The 23,587-nt window shown below is 53.2% G+C and overlaps 1 protein-coding gene and 1 long non-coding RNA gene across 7 annotated transcripts in view; one reads left to right on the top strand and one right to left on the bottom strand.

The window, feature by feature from the left end:
• The first annotated feature begins 53 nt into the window (after positions 1 to 53).
• Positions 54 to 15,084, top strand: LOC117198212 (uncharacterized). Its single transcript, XR_004479268.2, has 3 exons — positions 54 to 149; positions 12,587 to 12,730; positions 13,192 to 15,084. It is a non-coding gene; the product is annotated as an uncharacterized LOC117198212 (long non-coding RNA).
• A 2,618-nt stretch (positions 15,085 to 17,702) lies between these two features.
• FGD3 (FYVE, RhoGEF and PH domain containing 3) overlaps positions 17,703 to 23,587 on the bottom strand; it is a 38,408-nt gene continuing 32,523 nt past the window's right edge. For 5 of the 6 annotated variants that reach the window (XM_049711505.1, XM_033413592.2, XM_033413588.2 and 2 more), the window contains 4 exons: positions 20,166 to 20,288; positions 19,727 to 19,867; positions 18,928 to 19,074; positions 17,703 to 18,661 (listed from right to left, as the gene is read on the bottom strand). In XM_049711505.1, the coding sequence (XP_049567462.1) occupies positions 18,419 to 18,661; positions 18,928 to 19,074; positions 19,727 to 19,867; positions 20,166 to 20,288 (654 nt within the window). In that variant the 3' untranslated portion in view covers positions 17,703 to 18,418. The remainder of the gene's footprint in view (positions 18,662 to 18,927; positions 19,075 to 19,726; positions 19,868 to 20,165; positions 20,289 to 23,587) is intronic. The other variant, XM_012538349.3, reaches the window with a different exon arrangement.

Below are 23,587 nucleotides of genomic sequence, written 5' to 3'. Positions count from 1 at the left end.
TTGAGGGCGGGGCCGACCCCGCAGGAACCCAAATCCCCGAGGGGCGAAGCCAGCAGACCGGGAAGTCTCGCTCCAGGGCTTTGCGTAGGTGTTAACCTCTGCCCCTGCGCCTCCGACCACCAGGGCCCCCCACAGACCAGGTGTTCTCGGTGAGTAGCACATGTGAACCCCATCTGCGTCACTGTGGGTTAGGCCCTCTGTGGTGGGTGTCGATATTGTAGGTCCTAGTGAGGGACCTCCGAGTCGTGGGGGTCAGGATTCAGACCTCCAGGGTCTGGCCCTGGCCTTACACACCCGGAGGGCCTGCCCTCTCCTTGCTCCTCCTACCCAGCTCCCTCTGAAGGGGCCCCTGGCTAGGCTCAGAGCTGCGGCCCGCCCCTTCCTCTTCCTAGGACCCCACCCAGCCCAGGCGCAGCACCCCGCCCAGGCCCAGGCAACCACTGAGGGAGCTCTCAGACAACAGACTCAATAGACGCCCCCCCTCCCCCCCACTCCCCGGCCAGGGCATCTCAGGGCAGCTCCTGATCAGATGACCAGCCCGGTAGAGCTGAGGGAACGTAAGTGGAGGATTCCTGGGTCTATCTTCGTTTGCAATCCTAGTCTAATAATGGATCCTTACGTCTATCTTGGTCTACACTATCTATTCTAATGGTGGATCCCTGGATCTATCTTGATCTCCACTACCTAGTATAATGGAGACTCCCTGGGTCTGTCTTGGTCTGCACTTCTAGATTAATGGTGGATCACTGAGTTTATCCACCATTAGACTAGGTAGTGGTGACCAAGATAGACATATGGCTCCATCATTAGACTAGGAGTGCAGACCAAGATAAATCCAGGGATCCATCCTCAGAATAGGTAGTGGAGAACAAGAGAGACACATGGATCCAACATTTGAGTACAGACCAAGATAGATACAGGGATCCTCCATTAGACTAGGTAGTGGAGACCATGATAGATCCAGGGGTGCACCATTAGCATAGGTAGACCCAGGGATCCTCCATTACTAAGTAGTGGAGACCGATATAGACACAGGGATCCACCATTAGATTAGGAGTGCAGGCAGGCTAAGATAGATCCAGGAATGCATCATTCGACTAGGAATGGAGACCAAGGTAGACCCTGGGACCCTCCATTGGACTAGGTAGTAGAGACCAAGATAGATCCAGGGATCCAACAATGGGCTAAATAGTGGAGACCAACCTAGACACAAGGATCCACTATTAGACTAGCAGTACAAACCAAGATAGACCCAGGGATCAAACATTAGACTAGGAGTGAATACCAAGATAAATCCAGGGGTCCACCATTAGGCGGTTAGTGACAGAGAGAACAACTGATGCAAGGCCTTGAGATCTTAATTCTTTGGAAGCTTGAGGTATAGCCAGAAGTCCAGTGTGCTCACCCCTGCAAGTCTGTGAGGTGGCCCAGCTGGACAGGCCTGGCTCTGGAGTGCCTGGCAGGTGGCAGCGAAGAGGTAGGTGTCTTGTGGGACAATAGAGCAGGGTTCCAGCAGGCCAGCCCCTCCCCACCTTTGCTTTCGTAGCCTGGTAGAAGCTGATGTTCAGTGCGATACATAAGGGCCCTGCCCTTTCCTGGGTCAGAGTTGTTTCAACCCATAATATCTAATTCCCACTTCAGACTTGTGGGTCACACATAATGACTTTCTTCATTTCCCTTGATGTGAACCAAGCATGTATGTCCCATCTGCCACATCAGGAAGCCGGGTGAATCCACAGGGCCCACTGTGATCTGCCCCCTTCAGACCACACTCAGGGACATGGGACCCCAGAATTCCCTACCACATGGCCCCGTGCCTACCTCTGGGGTCTTGTGACCTGCTCATTGGCTCTGGTCTTTTGTGCACACCACTGTACCCAGGACAGCTGCCTGTATAGGTGCATGAGCAGGGCTGGGAGGGGAGGTCTGGTGTCGCCCTTGAAACTACAGGATAGAGCTGGTGGAAGCTGCCTGCGGGCTGCCTACAACACCACACGCTGGCCCAGGCCTGGTATGTGTATGCATCCTGGGGCTGCTGTAACGAGGTACCACAGACTGGTACTTTAGGACTACAAAAATGTGTAATCTCAGGGTTCTGGAGGTCAGAAGTCTGAGATCAAGGTGCTAGCAGGGCTATGCTCCCCCTGAAGGCACTAGAAAGGGTCTTCTCCATGCCTCTCCCCAGCTTCTGATAGTTTCTTGGCAATTTTCATACAGCTGTTTCGTCCCTTTGTGCATATCTGTCTCTGTGTCCAAATTTCCCCTTTTTATAGGAACGCCAGTCCTATTGGAATAGGGCCACCCTAATGACCTCACTTTAACTTGATTGCCTCTATAAAGACCCTATTTCAAAATAAGGTCATGTTCTGAGGTACTGGGGGTTAGGACTTAATCACTTGAATTTTGGGGAGGGCAAATTTCAGCCCATAACAGCCTATAACATAACAAGAACGAGACAACATGTTTTCTTGGCCATCTGTGGCATGGTTACACGTTCTGGGTATTCAAGCATGGGGCGCTGGCCTCCGTTTGTACCGTTAGGGAACTGGTGGTGGCCTGAGACTTCTGTCACACGCTACAGGAAACTCTACACCTCGTTCTACCTCAGAACACCCACTTGTGTCAAAGACATCTTCAGAAGCAGTGGTAGGCACTGGGTTTGGTTCTGGAGGTGGAACCTCAGTCGTTATGAACCTTGATCTGGACCACCCCATCTACCTTTTCTGGGACTTCTTGGAACAGCGTGCTCCTGGAGAGCACCAGCAACACCTACCATGGGTAGGGAGGGAAACTGAGGCCGGGGAGGCGAAGGCACTAGTCTACCAGAGACTCAGACCGCTTGGGCCGCCACCTCGCCCCCCATCCATGTCAGGGATCGTGGTTCTGACAAGCATCCCGTGCCTGAACGTTAGTATTCTCATCTGAGGGATAGAAAAGATCCTGCCACCCTCCCAAGGTGAGGGAGACTGTGACATGGTCAAGGATGGAGCATCTCCTGAAAGCTGGGTTACACAGGCCCTGCCAGTGTTTGGACTTGCTGCCATCCCTATCTGCCCCGCAGCTCTCCAAGTCCTGGCCCAGACTGGGAGCAGTGCCTGTGCTATGCCAGGCTGGTGTCTCCTGGCCCTCAGGCCTTGGCCACCTACTCAAGGGAGCCCTCCCTAATGCCCTTCCTGGACAAAGCCATTCCATGCTGCATGACCTCAGGCCTGTGAAGCAGACAGGACATAGGGCTCCCTGGTGGAGGCAATGGCGAAGAGGCAAGAAGCACTAGCAGAGACACTTGAGGAACTGACCGAAGCCTTGGCCTCTCTGCATTTGGGGGTCCAGCCCCTACCCCATTACCTCTTCCCCATCTGCGTTGGTATCTGGGAGCACAAACAAACATTTGTTGAATAAATGAACTGGCAGGAAGGAACCAGGGAGGTTCGTGAAGGGGGAGGGGTCTGGAAGCTCTAGGTCTTGGTGTTCTGCTCTATAAAATGGGCTTACACACATGCTACCAGGGACTTTGAGGGGATGATGAAGATCTGGCTTGGGGGTCTCCTCTTCCCTCAAGGCTTAGCCTGTCCCAGAGAGCCTTCCTCAACTTGATTGTCCTGACACAGCATCCACAGGCCATGGTGGCGGGGTGGGGGGGGAGGCGTTGGTCATTGGTGTGTTTCCCTCACATTGGATAATCACTTTAGAAATGTAAAATGCTTTTTGTTTTTCTTTAAATGTTCCTCATTTTTTCCACCACTCAATATAAAAATAAGATTTTTATCCTAAAAACCTCTCATAAAGGACCAAATCCAGAAAATTCCATCCCAAAACAAGAGTCAGGGAAGCAGGGTGGTCTCATGGGCTTTGCCTCTTTTTTTAAAAAATTATGTTTTTAAATTAAGAGCGATTATTTTAAAAAGTAATCTAAACTTGTAGCTCCAACGAGCTGGGTATTTGGGGAGGGAATTTTCCCCAAAATATTTTCTGCCAGGCTGTTTGGCATCCTCCATACACACTAGTCCTCTGGCTGCTCCACAGGAAAGCAAGAGCTGATCCTCTTCTGTAGGGAACCCCTGGCTGGAAACCCACTCCCCACCAGGGCCCAGGCTCTGACCACTGGGATGTCCTCCCTGGCCCTAGGTCTGTACAAGTGAGGCTTTCCTTGGCTTTCAGGAGGGAGACAGGTGAATCACCCTAGGTGACATCAAGCCACCACCCACAGGTTCACAGTGATGGCTTGGAGACATGTAGCAAGGAAGCTGGAAGGAGGCAGGCCTATGGGCTATACGCTTTCCTAGGGGGGCAAAAGCAGGTGGTGGATTCACAGAACAGATAGGACCAGGCCCTCCTGAATGCCAGGCCTGCTCAGCAGCCAGGACACAGGAGGGGCAAAGGCTGATGGGCTGCTTCCAGGGCTCCTCCTCCACCTCTGGGCAGCCAGACTATGGGTCAGTTTTTCCTGCCTCTTGACTCTTCTCTGAGTTGTCTGAATCGTTTACAATAAGCACGAATCTATTCTCTCACCAGAAAGCAGGAAACTCATAAAGATTTTAAGGGTGGGATACATGTAAATGATAACACACATTCACAGGACAGTTCTGAATTCTACCTGTCAGTACAGATATGGACTGGCCCCTCATTAGCAGATGGGGAAGCTGAGGCTCAGAGAAGTGGAACTGTCCTATCTAAGGCCATTTGCCAGCTAGGAGGATGCCTCATGACTGTGGTCTGAGGGCTCACTCATAATGATAGGGTTTGGCTGTGCCCCCGCCCCTGCCAGGTCGGGGCAGGGGTATGTTTTCACAGCCAGAAGTTTTCCTAGGTAAGCCTGGGGTAAGAACTACATAGGCGGGTCCAGGGCAATCCAGAGGCTTAGTGGTTATGAGCCAGTTAAGCTTCTTTGATGCCATGCACCTGCGCAGCCAGCTTGGCGGGAGCCTGAGTCCCCAGTCACAGAAGTATGAGAGCCTGCCTCCCCCTGCCTAACACAGACCCTGTGGCCTCTCGGCCCTCATCAGCCCCTCAGGCTCAGGGCATTTTAGCTACTTCTGCAGCCTGCTGGTTGACTTTGGGTAAGCCCTGCCCCCTCTCTGGGCTCCTGTCTCCTTCCCACCTCCTCCCAAGCCACACCTGCCGAGGCTGTGGCTCAAGGGCACCTCAGAGGCCCAGGCTTGCAGCCTGGCACATGCCTTGTGGGAAGGCATCCCCTGGGCCTCCTAGGGGGTGGTGTCTCACAAGGCCTGGAAGGCTGGCCAAGGCCATCCGCATGGACAGATTGGAGAGACCTGGCCTGGGACAGGTGCTTGGAGGGCTCCCATTTCACAGATGGGGAGTCTGAGGCCTGGGGAAAGGGTCTGTCCCTAGCAACACAGCTCATCCCCAAGGCCCAGCCTCTGGGGCCTGACATTCTGGCTCTCTGTGCCTCTCAGTTTTCCCAAGATGGGCATGTTAGCACTCCTCATACCAGGGCCAAAGGAAGGATGAGATGTACAGTGCAAGTCCAAGTATGTGAGCCCCATAGTCAGGGCTAGTAGGAGGGTCAGGACAGCAGAGAGCAGGAAGGGGCTGCTCTGAGTCCTACAGGCTGTATACCTGCTCTCACCTCCTCACTCCCTGTGCTGACAGCTGTGCTTTTCCAGTAATCATCAGGAGCGCTTTGCTGTCCCCATTTTACAGGTGAGAAACTGAGGCTCAGGCCTGTGAGTCACACATTTGCTAAGTAGCTGCTTTAGTCAGCTGCAAAGGATAGAAACCCAGCGTCAACCCAGAGGAGATGGCTGCTGGCAGCTTCAGAGTTCAGAGGGAAGTCCTTGAAGCTCAGGATCCCAGAACAGGGGAGCAACTCTTTCAGCATCCCAACACCTCGTCCCAGAGATGCACTGGACCATGGGTTCATCCCTGGACCAATCGCTGTGCCAGGCAGAGGCACTCGATGAGCCAGGGTTCCAGGAACCTGTGGCTGCATAACCACAGATACCGTTTACAACAGCAACAGTCATTTCTGCTCATGAATCTGCAGTCCAGGCAGGGCTCAGCACCTTGGCTCTGATCCACGGTGAGACTCTACTGGAAAGGCATCCCAGAGCACTGGCACCTCTCCACAGGGCTGCTGTAGCTTCCTCATGGCATGATGCTGTCTTCTAGGAGCAAGCATTCCTTAAGACAGGGAGTGGAAACTGCCTGTTTATCCAGGCCTTGGCCTGGAATGTCACTTCTATCGGATTCTATTCATCAAGCAGCCATGGAGCTCAGGTCCAACGAGTAGAGACAGACCTCACCTTTCATAGAGAGGATCCTCAGCAAATTTGAGGGCCACAAGCACTAGGCCAGACTCTTCTTGGGTGTCTGATGTGCACCTGCACACTAGCAGGCCATTCCAAATTAGAGAGCTTAGATCAGATTCAGACCCCAAAAGCAGGTGTGACCTTACTGAGTTCTGATAAAACACGCACAAGCAGCTGCAAACACAGGAGGACTGGAGGACACTAGTGCATGGTGTTAAGTGCTGACAGGGGATACAAGTAATGTGTGTGTTTTTGATGATTGTCCACATTTTCTGAACTGTTCAGAGGAATGTACACTCTATTCGTCTGGCCTTGGGCTGTAACGATGCTATCTGAGGGCAGGCGGGCAGAGCCTATAACCAGAGACAAGGTCATCTCTCATGTACCCACGTGTGGAGTCCTGATTATTGTGCCCAGGAGTCTTCCTTCCCATCGAGACCCAGCTCGGCCCAGGTGGTTCCAAGCTCATGTAGATCTTGGATATTGCTGTACTCTTTTCTCCCCTGTCCTCTGTACCCCCATGGTCCCGGTCCTCCTGGAGACCACCTTGTTCTCAGCTCCTTTGAGAGGCTCAAGGAGGGCCGGGGGAGGCCAAGGCTAGCCCATCTGGTGAAGGCCAAGACGCTGAGGGTGCTGCACGGGCTGGATCTCTTTGTATCTCTGCGCTCACCGGGGCCCCTGTGCAGCAGACAGTCTGTCAACTGAACACTGTGACCCTCTGTGGGGAACATGCCCCTTCAGCCTTCAGAGGACTGTGAGTGCAGAGGTCCTGCCTTCCCTTGCTGATGGCCACCACCTCTTAAAACCAGACTCAAAACGTGATTAGGTTAAAAGGTCCCTGCCCAGCTCTTCCTTGACTCCCTTTCTTATTCCATCCAGTCATCAAATACCTGCTCCTGCCTCGCTCTGTGCCCCATGCTGCTGACCTCTGTGATCTCTTGGGTCCACAGGGCCCAGGAATAAAGCCCTCAGTTAAGCTGACTTTCCTTGCAGTCTACCCAGCCCTGTGGCTCTCCTCGTGCTTCCACAATTCACTCAGGTGCCACTGCTTCCAGGAGGGACTCCTTGCCTACCCAGGCTGGCTTGAGGCAGACCATAGGCTTGCGACTCCTTCTCTCCCACCCAATAGAGAGATTGTACCTGGAGTGCAGGAACCACACCTTGTTCATCTCCTTGGCCCCAGAGCCCAGCACAGGCTGAGCACAGGGCAGGTGTCACTAACTGTTTGAGGAATCTGAGAACGAGAGATGGTCCAGGTAGAAAATGTTGGTGACACCTTGGGCAAACTCCTGCTGTTCCTTTCTCTCCACTCACCAAACTGAGCTGCGGATCAGATTGTGGAATTTGGCATCAGTGACCTTAAGCTCAAACCCTGGCACTGCTGTGGTGACTTTGGGCAGGTCGTCTGTGACAGATGCTGCCTGTGCCCACCATGTCTCCTCTGCTAAGCTCACTCAGGGCCCTAGGCCCAACTCCCAGCTACCTGAGTCTCCCTCTGGGGTCTTGTGTTAGTCATGTCTTTTATTTTCTATGTTCTGATGCTTTGACACAGGCCAGGCTGACCCTGGAGGGATGGCCTCCGAGTCCTAGAGAGAGTAAAGCAGTTGCCATGAGCACATCTTTCATATGCAAACCAACACATCCAGAGCCAACGCCACAAGCACCTCACACTCCAGACCAGTGTCCACCCGCCCTAGTCACCCCAGGGCCAGGTACCAGACAGCTAGCCTCTGTGCCCTGGTCCACTAAAATGATTCAAACTGGCCAATCCTAAGCCTGCTCACGTTGCTGACTCGTTCCTTCCTATGGAAACCACAGTAAAGGCTCTCACCACATGTCCCCCTCTCCCTCTGCCTCCTGAGCAAACCTGGTGCTTCCCTGTGTGGCCCTACATGGTGCAGTGTGCTCCCAGCCCCCTGGCCCCTCAGGCAGGTTAGCTCTGAGGCGCTGGTTCTATACAGTGAGAAAGCCGGGCCCTGGGGCTCTCCTGTTGAACATAAACGGTCACAGAACATCAACATCAGACAAGGTCACTCTGAGACAAAGAAACAATCAACTGTACCTATCCTGGTGATATAAGTGGCTGCTGCTTTGTTACCAATTACAACTCGTGCTTGCCTTCATTCCTTATGCTTTCTAATAAAACTTATTGATACTCAAACATAGAACAAGCCCCACTTCCTAACAGCATCCAGTCCAGCTCTGCTTCTTTGAACCTCTTCAAAATTGCCTTACATGAGCCCCAACCCTACTCAAGTCCTCCCTAACACCATTGCACCGAGATGCCTTACGATTTCGCGTGGCAAGTGTTTCACCTCACCTCATCACGGCAGGTCTAAACGACCCTGGCGTCATCCTGGGGTCTCTGCTGGGACAGGGTGAGTGGCACACAGGCTTCCCCTACAACCAAACTTCAGTTGCCTCCAGACCTAAGTTGCTTGATGCCACACTCTGTGTAGCAGTGTCCTGGGGCCACTACAACAAAGTATCACAGATCAGGAAGCTTAAAACAACGAAGGAATCTTTGGCCTTCCTTCGCTTGTAGCTGCACCACTGCAATTCCGCCTCCACCATCACATTTCTGTGTGTCCTTTTCCTCTTCTTTTTTTTCTTTTTCTTTTTTTATAGTACACACCTTAAATATATGTAGTTTATTGTGCATTAATTATACACCAATAAATCAGTTAAGTAAATCATTAAATTATTTTGCAATTTTCCTGCTTCTGTCTTGAAAAAATAATCTGGAAATATTATACCTCCAAAATAATAGAGAAAGATTTAGCAAGTCTTTCCCTCTTCCTATAAGGACACCAGTGATTGGATTTAGGGACCACCCTAATGCAGTAGGACCTCATCTTAACTAATTACATCTGCAAAGACCTTCTGTCTTGGTCACATTCTGACATTCCAGGTCAACATGAATTTTGGTGGGGGACACCATTTAACCCATCATAATCTACCCTTTGACCCCCTCAAAAGTCACTTTGGTCCCACTTTCAAAATATATCCACCCCATCCCAACATCTCCCAAAGTCTTAACCCATTCCTAAAGGGAGAAAAAGGAAGGAACGAAGGAGTCACTGGTCCAAAGCAAGTCTGAAGCCCAGCATGCACATTCCAGTAGATTTCAAGGCCGGCAAATAACGCTTTGTGGCTTGATGCTCTGTCCTTTGGGTGCATGAAGGTGGCCCTGCTCTCTGGCGCTTTGGCAGCAGCCGCATCCCACCTTCTCTGGTCTCTGCCTCTGCATTCATGGCTCTGCCCTCCAAGCCATTCTTTCTTCACTTCATTTCATCTCTGGGCCTCTCAATCTAGACTGGCAGAGTTTCCACTAATGTAACAGTCTCAAAAGCCTTGTTGGTCTTCTGCGTAATTCACAGGGAGCTACACCATCAGGTAAGAGGCTCCACAGATCTTTCCTGAATAGCCCCATCTCTCTTCCTGCATTCCGCTGGGATGGTGGAGTATACCCGCAAGTCACAGATTTAATCTCTTCAACACTAGGTTCTCCCACAACATCTTTGGTGCTGTCTTTAGACCACACTTTCTGAACAGTGAATTTCCTAATTTTAACAGGCTGAGGACTTCCCAAATCATCAAGTGCTGGTTCCTTTTGCTTAACAGTTCCTTCTGCAATTTATATCTTTCCTCTCAGATTTTACTACAAGCAGCAAGGAGAAACCAGGCCATATCATTCATATTTTGCTTAGAAATTTCCTCAGCTAAATATCCAAGTTCATTCCTTACAATTTCTACTTTCCACTCAACCCTAGAATACAATTCAACCAAGTTTCTGCTGCTTTATGGCCTGTCCTCCGGTTTCCAATAATTGGCTCTTCATTTCCATCTGAGACCTCACCAGAAGCACCTTTCATGTTCATACTTAATACCAACATTATGTTCATGACCATACATGTATTCTCTGAGACAATAGAAACTTTCTCTACATTCTCCTCACTTCTTTCTTTTCTTTTTTGGAGGTTCTTTTTTTTTTTTTAATTGACGTATAGTTGATTTACAATGTTGCATTAGTTTCAGGTATACAGCAAAGTGATTCAATTATACATACGTATATATCTATTTTTTTCAGATTATTTTCCCTTATAGGTTACTACAAAATATTGAGTATAATTCCCTGTGCTATACAGTAGGTCCTTTTTGTTTATCTATTTTATATATAGTAGTGTGTATATGTTAACCCCAAACTCCTCATTTATCCCTCTCTCCCACTTTCCCCTTTGGTAACCATAAATTTGTTTTCTATGTCTGTAGGTCTATTTCTGTTTTGTATATAGGTTCATTTGTATCATTTTTTCTAGATTCCACATATAAGCGTTAACATATGATATGTGTCTTTCTCTGTCTAACTTACTTCACTCAGTATGACAATCTCTAGGTCCATCCATGTTGCTGCAAATGACATTATTTCGTTCTTTTTTATGGCTGACTAATATTCCATTGTGTGTGTGTGTGTGTGTGTGTGTGTGTGTGTGTGTATAGATCACGTCTTCTTTATCCATTCATCTGTCGATGGGCATGTAGGTTGCTTCCATGTCTTGGCTATTGTAAATAGTGCTGCAATGAACATTGAGGTGCATGTATCTTTTCAAATTATGGTTTTCTCCAGCTATATGCCCAGGAGTCCTCACTTCATTTTAACCTCTCTCTCCCCAGAATTGCCTTTATTGTCCATATTTCTACCAACAATCTCTTCAAGGAAATCTAGGCATTTTCTATCATGTGCCTCAAAACTCGTCCAGCATGTATACATTACCCAATTCCACAGCCACATTTTTAGGTATCTGTTATAGAAGCATCTCCCTTCCTGGTACAAAATCTGTGTTAGTTTTCTAGAGTTGTTGTACACATTTCCAAATTTCGTGGGTTAAAACAACAGAAATTTATCCTTTCAAAGTTTTGGAGGCCAGGGCCCTGAAATCAAGATGTTGTCAGGGCTGTGCACCCTCCGGAAGCTCTAGGAGAGGATCCTTCCATGCGTCTTCCAGCTGCTGGCCACTCTGGGTGAACTTTGGTGTTCCTTGGTTCATAGCTGCAGCGTGCCCATCTCTGCCTCCATCATCACAAGGCCTTCCCCGTGTGTCCCCTCCTCTTCTTATAAGGACACCAGTCATAGGACTTAGAGCCCACTCTATTCTCATCTTAACTAACTACATCGGCAAAGAACTTATTTGCAAATAAAATCACAGTCTGAGGGTCCAGGTGGACATAGATTTAGGGTGGGGGATACCATTCAACCCAGGACGCCAACTTGTGTGGGCTTTTTCCCTTCTCTGCCTTATTCTCCATTCCCCTCCTATTCTTCCTGTGTTGCCTCCCAAATAAACTCCTTGCATTCAATCCGTGTAGCAGGATCTGCTACTGGCAGAAAACTACCGAAGACACAGGGCCCCCTGCTGTGAGCCAATGGGGACCCACCTAAGACATGCCCGCCCCCACCCTGTGAGCTACTGGCAACCCATTTAAGACATAACTCCTGGTGCTGAGCTACAATGTCCCCCTCTGTGAGTGGAGTGAAGATAATGGCCCTTTCCTCTGAGGTTTCGGGAGCACAGAGGAGAGAATGCCGTAGGGCTCTGGGTTTAGGACCACACACAGGGAATGGCCACTCCCTACTTCTGGGAAGCGGGGTGCTTTGGGAATGACCCCAATATTTTTCCTTGCAGTGGATGGGCTACTCTTTTGTCAGTTTTCCAGTGCCCCTTGGGGGCAGATGTCGTTCTGGGGGGCTATAATGTGCTTTCTGAGTTCTGATAGAGCACAAGGAAGTGGAGCTCCCTCTCCAAGATGGAGATTCATGGGATGGTGGCATGTGCATTGTGAGCGGGCAGAACTGGAGTGCTTAGGACCAGGCTCCCGGGGCAGGCCTGGCCCTGGCAGGAAATGGAAGATTTTTGTCCCTCTCAGGGATACTGCCAGCCTGGATTCTGCTGGGGAGAGAGGGTCAAGGCAGGACTTTTTGGAGGGTGCAGGCTGGTCCCTGCAGATGGGGTCTGCGGGGTGGGGCAGGGCCATAGAAGAAATCAGACTCCAAAAGAACTGTATTCTCTCATGGCTGCTTCAGGTGAAGTCAGAGGTGGGTTTCTTCCTGCCTCTGTTCTCCCATCCTGGTTTGGGCTCCCCGGGAGGCCCTTCCATCCCATTCCAGGATGGCCCCCTCCACCCTCAAGCGGGGGACTATCTTAGGTCACATGGCCATCTTGGACCAACCCCAGCAGAGGGAGCGGGAGAGCTGGTCAGTGAGCCTGTGCCACAGGAGGGCTAGCTGGAATCCTTCCCCTGTAACCTTCACTTTCTAGGATCTTGGGGCCAGATGGCCCACCCAAGCCACCAGCTCTTCTCCTTGGCAGGAAATTCCCTAGGCACTACCTGGTATTTGCCATCCTGCTGGTCAGAGAGGACCAAGTCCAGTTTGGGGACAGCACAGAGGGGCCATCAGGAAGGTAAGACAAGGCTGAGAGAGCAATGTGGGTGTGCCACTATCCTCAGGGATCCCTGGTATGCTCCCATCAGTGGGGGGGCCACTGAGGCCCAGCAGACAGCGGCTTGAGCACACCTGGGCTTTGAGGGAGATGGCGCGGGTGCCATGGGACAATGGCTTCCTGGGGCTGCAAGGACCTCCATCAGAGCTTTGCACCTGTGAGCAGGGCACCAAGCCCAGAAATTTGTTGGGTCAGCAAGACCAGGCCTGGTGGGCCTTGTGGCCAGGAGGGCGGGGGAGGCCAGCTTTCTAGGACGGAATGTGCAGAATGTAGGGTGGGAACCTGGCTGCTCCCCCATGGCCTGCCCTAGCCCCAGTTATTTCTCTGGCCCTTTTTCTCTCTGTTTTCTCTCTTGTAAATGGGGGGCAGTGGTGGGTGTGGGAGGGTATGTGACCAGGGAGCAGCCTGGCCTCTTGTCACAGCTGGTTGCCTTGGGACCATCTGGAGCTCCTCAGATCACTTGGAGGACTTAGGAATACCTGGAGCCCCCAGGGGACACCTGGAGCCTCACAAGGACCATCTGGAGCCCCTGGCGACCATCCGGGGCCCCCTGAGACAAACCGGAGACCTTTAAGGATCCCTGGGGCCCTCAGAAACACCTGGAACCCCTCAGGACCACCTGGGGCCCTCAAGACCACCTGGAACACCTTGTGACCACCTGGAGCCCTCTGGGACCACGAAGAGCCCCTTGGAGACCCCGCGAGGAGGGGGAGGTGACTGAAAGGAATGGGCGGTGGGGGGTCCATAGTGCAGCCACCCTCTGTTGCCAGCTGGGCCTCCCAGAAGGATCATTCAGAGAGAGCTCGTCTGTAGAAACATTGCAGTGGCTCTTGGGGAGGTGAGCCCACCCTCTTTCCTAGATGCCAAGCACCTGGACTAGCTGCTCACAGGGGCTTGGGTTCTAGGGCCCTGTCAGACCCCAGGAGGTGGGGAGGCCCTTTGAGCATCTGGGGTATGAGGGCTAGAGCCCCCCAAGGCCTGGGCTCTGAGGTTTAGGGTAAGCAGGGACTTCAGGGGCTGATCCTGCCCCTTCCATGTGCACAGTGGTCCGCTGTCCCCTTGGAGGGTGGTGACGGATGGGCACAGGTGTACGGCGGACCCACCTGGGTCCAAATGCCCCTCTGCTGATTTCCTGGGGCATGGCAGCCCCTTTGGGTCTTGTGTGCTGGTTTCTGCAACGGGACCAGACATCTGAGGAGGAATTGGCTGTATGTCCTGGAGACCTGGGGACCTCAGAGGAGGCAGGAGAGCACTGGGCCTTTATGATCTCAGACAGCCTCTGTCTCTCTCTGAGCCTCGATTTCCCCATCTGTTAAAAGAAGATTCCAGACCCAAAGTGCTCTGGGGCTGCATGGCAAGAACAAAGTCTCTGAGCTTTCACCCAAGCTGTTGGCAAATATTAACTGAGCACATACTCTGTGCCAGGCACTATTGTAGGTACTTCATTCTGCTCTCAGAACTTCTGTTCTAGATGAGGAGACAAAGGTTAAACAAGAGAGCAAATACCCCAACAAAAAGTAGAAAGACTGGGGCAAGGGCTCGTTGTTGAGGTTCACGGAGCAGACTCTTGCAAAGTCCTGCAGGAAGAAACCCCAGACAGACAGAACAGCATGTGCAAAGTCCCTGAGATGGGAAGGAGACTGGTGTGTTCTGAAGGTCCAGTGGCTGGAGCCTGGTGACCTGGGGTGGGAAAGGAGCAGTGCGGGGGCGCCGGACAGGAGAAAATGAGGCTGGAAGTGTGACAGGGCCAGAGGCTACAGGGCCTGAGTCCAACCCCTGAGTCCCAGAAATCCAAGTGGCCGGCACACAGGAGGTATGCCAGCAGTGCCTGCTGCATGAAGAAATGGACAAAGAGTGAATGAGTGACTCCTGGCTGGGTCCCTAACTCACTGTGTGACCTTGGGCAAGTGTATTTCCCTCCCTGGGGCTTAGTTTCACTGCTACTAAGACACCCTGAGTTGTCATTATTTTCAGCGAATGGCTGGGCTGGGTGCCTGGCTGCAGCAGACCCTTGTGTATGTTGGCTCCTTCCTCTTCCCAGGACTGTGAGGGACACGGCCAGCATCCCCCCTGGGCCTAGTGGGGAATGTGTGTTCCCCAGGCTGAAGAGGAGCAGCCCCTGGGGGCACAGAAGACCCTCAGCTCAGGCCTTTGACTCCTGTGACAGTTGGGTACTTCAGACCCTTTTCCTGCCCCGTCTGGCATTCTTTAGAACCCCAGAGGCCCCAGGGCCCACCTCCTGCTCCGCCCACTGGCCTCCCTTCTCCCTCTGTTCAAGGGATGGCCTCCTGTCCTGCAGGGTTGGGGGCTGGACTTGGGGAGGAGGAGGAGGAGGGACAGAAAAGGAAGGTCAGTGGAGAGGCTGAAAGCCAGTGTGCGTCCAGCCTCCACCCTCTGTGGGTGGGCAGTGCAGAGTGCCCAGGCCTCAGGCTATGGGAGCAAGATGAAGGTAGACAGAGGTGGGCAATGTGCAGGTAGGAAGAAGCCCAGGCCCAAGGGTCACCCAAACACATGGTGTGGAGACTCCAGGCAGGCAGCCTGCTTCTCAAGTCCTTACTGGGGCATCCAGAGGGCCAGGCCAGATGCCCCAGCCGGAAGGGTCCCTGGGGACAGACCTGCCTTCTGGGGCCATGCACCGGCCACCCACCCCATGACTTCAGACTCCACAATAGTTATTAACATTTATCAGGATATTTCACACGAACACCTGAGTTTCTTTCATCTCCTGAAAAGCTGGAAGCTCTGGCCACACAGGTCCATGCCTGCGTGGGGACAGCTGGCAGAGGCTCCCCTATATCACCATGCCTGCTGGCCTCCAGCATGCCCGTCATGGGGGTCTGTGTTGAGACTTGCTGGAGACACAAGGCCCTGTCTCCAGCTCTGCCCTGGTTGCCCCCATCGCAGCCAACTGGATCTGTTAAGACCCCCAAGCCTGCCCCGTGGCTCTTGCCTCCTGGAGCATCACCAAATGAGACCCCGTGGAGACCCCATGACCAGGCCTTGTCTCCCCCATGCTCCCTCTGCTCCTTGCTGTGTGTCACTGGCTCCTCCAGGCCTTGGTGGCCCTGCACTCAACTTAGGCACCCTTCCTGCAACCCCTCCCCCAGGGTGTCCTGGCTGGGAGTGGGGCTCCTAGGGAACTCCTGCCACACCCCCTGCCATGCCCACTCCCCTTCCCTGCTTCTGTTCCTCCCCTGTGGCTGCACACCTTCTCAATGTCTCAGTGGGAATAGCCACTCCAAACAGAGGGATTTCCTTTCCTCTGTGTTCTCAGGGCCCAGCACTGTCCAAAATGGACAGCGAGGACATTTTTCTGGGTCCTGCTGCAGCCACAGCCTTTGGGACGCCTCCTGTTTTCACCCTTGTAGCTGGCCCCAGGACATATGGACTGTGATGGAATATAATGTCCTGGTGTACCCCGAGCTGCTAGGGACAGAATGCCCACCTCGCCAGCCTTCCGATGTGCTGACTGAGGACAGGACCCTCCTGAAATTACTGTGGAAGCTTGCGTGCCGGGCCCCCCAGGCTGTTGGCTGGGAGAGGATAGGGCTCAGGTCTGCCCTGGGGCACAGAGAGCTCACTGGGAACCGGCCACGGGGACCCTGGGCGGGAACCCACAGTGGGGGCCGCGGGTGAGGACCCTGGATGGGGGGCCCAGTCTTGCCCCCTCAGACCCCAGCAGAGTGGCACCATGTCCAGCAGGTCAACTCCAGCTGCCCACTAGGTCTGGAACTGTGGGACTCTTGGGGGCATCCTTTCTGTGACTGTTTCCTCAACTGTCAAGTGGGAACATCCTGGGGTTTAGGTGAGACTGGAGTATTACAGAGTTGACCCTGAGAAGGAGCCCCACTAGGCCCATGCTCAGTCAGTGCATGAGGCAGAGAGCAGAGCTCCGAGGGAGAAGGGGCAGGACCAGCGGGAAGAGGCCGGCTGGGATCCAGGTCCCTTCAATGCCTCTGCCATCTGCTGTCCCTGCCTTGGCTCCATGGGCAGGGACTTTGCTGTATTTTCTTGAGTAAGAGCACAGTTGGAAGGGCCTGGCCTCCCCTTCCCAGTGGGCAAGTTGCCGGTATCAAGCAGCTTCAGAACACCCACTGCAGGTGGTGAGCTCTCACAGGTGCAGGATTGAGGCCCAGGTATGCAGCAGGTATACAGCTGCAGCAGCATCCAAGCATAGCAGGGTGGGTATGTGGGAGACAGCGCTGACTCACGCCTAAGCTCACCTGTGCCCTGCCCACCTCACCTGGGTCTCTACTTTACCCGTGTCCTGTCCTACTTCACCTGGACCCTGACCACCTCACCTGGGCCCTGCCCACTTCACCTGGGTCCCAGCTCACCTGTGCCCTGAGCACCTCCCCTGTGCCCTGTCACTCCTTGCCTGGGCCCCACCCCTGCCTCACCCATGACCAGTCATCCATTTCTGGCTCCCACAATGACCCTCTCAGCCCACAGGTATGTGCCCTGCAAGTCTGCCCATGGCTGGGCAGTGACAGGCATCCCCGCAGGGTGCCTTGCGGACGTTAGAGGGATGGGGGTCCCAAGGGACTGGACACCCCTCAGTCATCAGTTCCTAGGTCCCTCTGCTCTCCTTCAAGGCCCTCGGGGCTCTGGTGCAAATAGACCTTCCCGACATCTTTGTGAGTAGCCAGCACTCCCACGATCCCGTATCTAAGTCTGGCTCCACTTGCTACAGGGGCAAATGGCCCTGTCTACCTCACTAGCATGACCAGGGACACAGAGCAGGTCTCCAGGCATGGTACCTTGTCTGAGGCCCCGCTGTCTAATGCCGCTGCATCCTGGGGCAACCACAGGGGTGTTACTTGCACCCTGCAGGCCTGGATTGGGGTCCAGGGCGTCATTACCGGCTGTGCCCATCTGTTACCCTCATTCTCCAGCCAACCAGGCCCACTGTGGCGAGACCCTGCCCCAAGGCTGTGTCCACCTGTTGGCTGCCAGCATTTATTTATGTAGATAAGCACTGTCCACCACCAACCAGGGGAGGCAGGCACAAATCTCAGGCCACAGATCACGACGCCTGTGTGGTCCCCCTGTAGTTTCGCAGCATGGCTATTCAGGAACCCACCACTCGCTCCCTTAGGCATCTCCAAATGGGGTGGCGAGCTACGAGGTGGCACAGGGTGTGCCCAGTCCCCGGGAGAGGAAAGAGGAGAGAGGTGGAGTCCGGGGGGCCAGTATGGTTCAGCTCACATGGATGTAGATGGTATAGATGGGTGGGCAACCATCAGGAGGGGTGGCATGACTGCAGACATCCACCAGGTGTCCTGGGCACCACCCATGAGCTCCTTCTGTCTTCTGGCGCAGATGACCCCTCACTGCCCACTCAGATGGAGTTTTCTTGACAGTCACCCCACGCCCCGCTCTGGGCCACACTGCTGGGCCTGCAGGCAGAGGCCCGGGTCTTTGAGGGACGTGCTGGGTGACCCTGGGCAATTGGCTGCCCCTGTTTGGGCCTCATTTTTCTCCTCTCTGACATGGAGGAACCCTCCAGGGCCAAGTGCTATGTGGCCTGTTGGTCCCTCAGCAATCCAGGCTCCCTTCATGCCTGCATGTGGCCTGATGCCACCTCTCAGATGAGTACAGGCCCTGCCACGGTGGCTGTACAGCTAGGAGACACGGCAGAGACTCAGCTCATGGGGCAGCTGGGGCCTGGGGCTGCTGGGCCCCTGGGCTGGCCTGGGCCAGGTGCCCGTGGGCTGCTGAGCTCAGGGCCTCCAACCACTGCTGCTGCAGCTCGGCGGACGGGGCACTCAGGTACAAAGACTGCTGGGCCTGCTGCAGCTGCCACATGTGTCCAGCATCCAGCCTCTCTGCGGGCTCTGGCACACTCACCCTGCAGCCAGAGAGGGGGATGGCATGCAGCAGCTGGCCATCCTGCAGGAAAGGAGAGGAGCGTCAGCACCCCGGCCTCTGGAGTCCTGGCATCACTAAATACCATCTCCCACAAGTGGGCAGCAGAAGGGTGATTCTGGACAGCCGGGGAAACTGAGGCCCTAGGGTCACATGAGCCACCCACCACGTGGGGTTGGGCCCAGGCTGCATGGCCCAGGCCTATCTGGGCGCCGCGGGCTTGAGGCTGTGGGCTGCCGGAGCAGGGTGGACCCCCACCCCCAGTGTGGCCCAGCGGACAGAGGACACACCTGGCTGCCTCCTCGAAGGTGCAGCACCAACTCCAGGGAGTCCGACTCAGAGATGGCAGCCCACACCTTGCTCCAGGCTGTGCCGCCATCCGACACCAGCAGGGGGCCACAGAGCAGGCTGGGCGGGGGGTCCACAGTGGCTGGCTTCTGGGGACACAGAGGACAAGTCAGGTGGAGTCTCCCTTGTAAGAGCCACTCCCCAGGAAGCACCAAGGCTGAAGCTCTGGGGGGAGAGAGGAGGGGGAGACAGACTGGACAAGGCCTGGGCCAGCCTGAGCTTCCCCAGGGTCACTGCAAGGCCACTTGGGATTGGGCTGGACTTTCTAGGCAGTGAGACCACAAGAAGGGTCAGGACAGAAATAAAGATAAGGTAGGAAAAAATGGAACAGCAGGGAACCAGAATGTGGCGGCTGTTGATGATTTCCCTGTACACACACACACCTCTCACACGTAACATCACACACACCACACACATTCACATCCTCCAGGACTAGGAAGAAATAAGTTTCTGTTGTTTAAGCTGTCCATCCTGTGGTATTTGTTATACAGCCTGAGCTGACTAATGCACCATCTAACTCCTGAGTGCAAACGGTTCCCAAGCTCTCGGCCATGACTGGATCCTAAGAGCCCAACACGCACACACGTGACATTTGGCATTCAGCTGCTAGCTGCTCTCAGTGGCCTATGGACCCAACTGAGCCCTACCAGTCCTGGTCCCAGGGAAGGCGACAGCACTAGGAGCACAGTCTGTCAAGGTTTCTGGGGTCTTGTGTCTGGAAGGCTCACCCAGCCCACCCACCTCTGTGCTCTGCTTGGGCTCCAAGGGCTCCTCGAGGCTGGGGCTCGAGGGGGCCACCGGCTGGGTCAGGAAACACTCTCCGCAGACACGGCTCTGCCTGCCGTTCTCAGCCTTGAACTCGGAGCACTTCCCACAGATGACCTGCAAGACAAGGGCACCTGTGACCCCAATGCCCAGGGACAGAAGACTATCCAGAAGGAGGCTGGAAGGAGAGGTGTAACGGCATGTGGAGGGGAAGGGCTTGTCTGTGAGACATGGGAGTCGGGAGCCTTGTCCACAGGGCAGAGACCCCAAGTCTGGCCCCTGCTGGGCCTCCAGAGCCTGCCTTCTTGCTCAGAAGTTCCAGGATCCAGGGGTCTGTGTGCATGGAAAGAAGATTTGGAGGAGGAACTAAGCACATGGAGGTCCCAGCAGCTGGCCTCCTTCCACCTGGACTCACCGCCCCGCACAGCTTGCAGTGGCGCTTCCTTTTGGTGATGGAGTTGAAGGTCTCGCCGCAGCTGCTGCAGCCCTGCTTCTCCTTGTCACGTCTGGTCTTAGAGGACCCTCTCCTGGGCTCAAGCTGTGGGAGGCAAACGGCTGCAGTCAGCTTCCCAGCGCATGTGGAGTGGCAGCTGTGCGATACACAGGCAACGCACACGCAGGGCAAGAAAGCCAGATGTGCAGAAGGGAATTAAGCAGGAGCCACACTGGCCATGGCCCCCTGCCCAGCCTCACTCCCCAGAAGCTGCCCTGCTGTCACACGGGGTGAGATCCCAAGGGGAACAGGAACTCTATGCTTGGAATGACTTGTCCCACCACGGAGGTCAGTGACTTTGCGTGTCTGCAAAGATAACCACCGGAACCCACACTGGGGGAAACGGTGGCTGCTCTGCACAGGAGCCCAGACGCCAAGGACTGGGGTGTCTGCACCCAGCATCCAGCCAGGTGGCCCTTGCTTCCATGCTCTGCCCTTTATTGGACCCCAGAGCATGGTCCCTGCTCCATGCCAGGCACTCAGAGGTGTGCAGTTGCCCGCCCAACACGTGTGAGAGCACTCTCCAGGGGTGGGAGCAGGGTCAGGGGCTGGACTCCCTTCTCTATCTCCTCCGATGCTGCCTGAATTTCCCACAAAAGAGGGCAGTGATGAGTCCTTTCAGCAAGACAACGGGAAGTCATGAAACATGGTGTGTGTTCAGAGAGGTTAGAAGATCTTTAAGACTAGTCACAAAAACACACTATGAAATGCTTTTACTTCTTTTTTGTTTGTTTGTTTGTTTTCTTGTACGTTTAAACAAGCTGTTTTGTGTAAGATTTCTCAAAAAGTTTTACAAGAACCACATCAAACTCCTTGGAGCAAAGAGGAATTGGAGAGTGGCAGGCAGCGGTGGGAGAGAGGTTCTCATTTTATTCTATCACTTCACTTTTTTTTTAAAAAAAAGTGTTTATTCCTTTTTTAGTTAAACATATTTACAAATTTTAAAAAATCTAATGCAGTCTAAAACTAAGGAACAGGTATATAAATCATGCACGGGAGGTAGATGTCAAGGCGACATGTCGGAAGACTGTTTAAAGGTGTCGAGTTATATTGCTAAGGGAAACAAGTAAGTTGCAAAATAATGTACAGTAGCGCATAGTGTTTATGCCAAAAAGAGTCCGCGCATGAAAAAAAGACTGGAAGGAAGCACACCTGATGATCTTATTGGCTGTTTGGGGTAGAGTAACTCTTACCTGACTCTCTTATCTGGATTTTCTCAAGTGTTCACCGAGAACAGCTTGTGAAAGAGGAAGAAAACCAATAGACACGTAGAAAAGCAAACCAGCCACTCACTGACCAGCCCCCCTAACCCCCCCACCTCCTGCCTCACATTCCCATTGAGGACTGTGTTCCCTCTGCACTGTGGACAGCGGTTTGAGAGCTGAGTGAGGGAACCTATGTGGTCCACTCTGACTGCCTACCCCTGGCCCTAGTGACATCAGTCGTGTCCAGGACCCCAGCCCCACCAGATGCAAGGGCTTGGGAGGTGAGCAGGAGGCAGGAGGGAGTGAAGGTGGGAGTGGGCACCGACCATGCAGGGTGAGGCTGGCGTGGGGGCTCAGTAGCGCTGTCTGATTAGGTTTCCCCATATGATTAGGAGTGGTGCAATTTGGGGGACAGCTCCCAGGCCCTTGCCCTGCCCCTCATCAGCCATGAGACCCTGCACGAGTCACTTCTCCTCTCCAAGCTTGGTTTCCTCATCTGTAAAGTGGGGTGAGGAACCGCCCCTGGCCCTGAACCCCGTCACAGCACAAGAATCCTGACTGGTTTTGCTGATCGCCCTTATGTTACCATGGCTCTCAGGAAATGCCCCGTCCCAGCCCCTTAGCATTTCCTCTCTGTGTGGGTAGGGGGCGCTGGGGTCCCAGCAGAAAACACAGTCAATTCACCACAAACTTAAGATTTTAAGAAATGTCACAGATATGTATCAAATTCCCCAGGATGTCAGAACTAGAATGGCTACTGGAAGTGCTTGTCTTAACCTCTCCCTTGCACAGATGGGGAAACTGAGGCCCAGAGACACTTTTTCTGTTTAAAAGAGAAACACTTAAAATAAGTTTAACATTAGTGTTTCTGAGCAGAATAAAATGACGTCTGAGATTTGTTTTAAAATATTCCAGAAGAAGGAAGAGTATGTGGGGGTGGGGTGAGGATAGGGGTGGAAAGACAGATAAAACAGGAACAGCACAAAGCTGAAGTTGCTCCAGGCTGGTGTGGGGGTCTCGCTGTCTGTTAGTTCTACTTGTGTGTGTCCAAAGCTTCCCTAATAAAAATTTGAACAAAATAAGCTAAAAATATGTTTAATATAAACTCTGCAAGTTTAAGGAGAAAGAGATGCACTGGTTGGGGGTGAGGGAGACAGAAGGGAGGGGCTTGGGCATTGGAGGCTGTTACGGGCTGAATTGTGTCCCCCAAAAGTCATAGCTTGCAGTTCTAACCCCCAGCACCTCAGACGGTGACTGTATTTGGAGAGAGGGCCTTTAAAGAGGTGATTAAGGTAAAATGAGGTCACTAGGGTGGGGCTTAATCCAATATAACTGGTGTCCTTATAAGAAGAGGAGATTAGGACATGGTCACACACAGAGGCAAGACTATGTGAGGACACAGGGAGAAGATGGCTATCTACATGCCAAGGAGAGAGGTCTGTGAACAAAAAAAGAACAAAGAGTGCCACTCATCATCCAGTTATATAAGGGTTAAGATGCACCCACTGCAGTCACCCACGACAGTGCACCCGGGAGGGAATTCAGGATGAAAAAAACAAGATGAGGCATTCTGTGTGTTGGAGAAACAGGCCCCAAGATAGAGGCACATCTCAGAAAGAATTTCAGTGACCCCAGATTCTTGCATCTTCCCATGCAGAGAAAATCACTTAAAAGTATTAACTTAAGATATCTGTTCTTTGTGATATAGCAGGAATCTTTTACCAAAATGTATGCTTGACTACATGTATTTCCTAGCCAAAAAATTCGTACATATACTGGCTCCTCCCCTCCCTCTTACAAGCAGTTCCTCAGAGCTGTCTCCCAGGCTATAGTCCTCAGTAAGATCCTGAGTAAAACTTAAACCCAACTCTAAGTTGAGTGTTTTTCTTTAAGTCGACAGGCCTCAGGAGAAACCAGCCCTACCAACACCTTGATCCTGGACTTCCAGCCTTCAGAACTGTTAGAGAATAAGTGTCTGTGGCACTTTGTTAAGTAGCCTGAGCACGCTAATTCTGGCCTATGCTTCCAAGCTCTGCTGCCTCTGCTCATAGACCCCACTGCGGGCCCCACCACTGTGAGGCCAGTGCTGGACCCCTGGTACGAGGAGCCCTGGGACCAGCTGGTGCCTCTGAGGGTGAT

The sequence above is a fragment of the Orcinus orca genome, chromosome 6, assembly GCF_937001465.1.
Source record: "Orcinus orca chromosome 6, mOrcOrc1.1, whole genome shotgun sequence".
Taxonomy (NCBI): domain Eukaryota; kingdom Metazoa; phylum Chordata; class Mammalia; order Artiodactyla; family Delphinidae; genus Orcinus; species Orcinus orca.
This window is presented reverse-complemented; position numbering and strand designations above follow the sequence as displayed.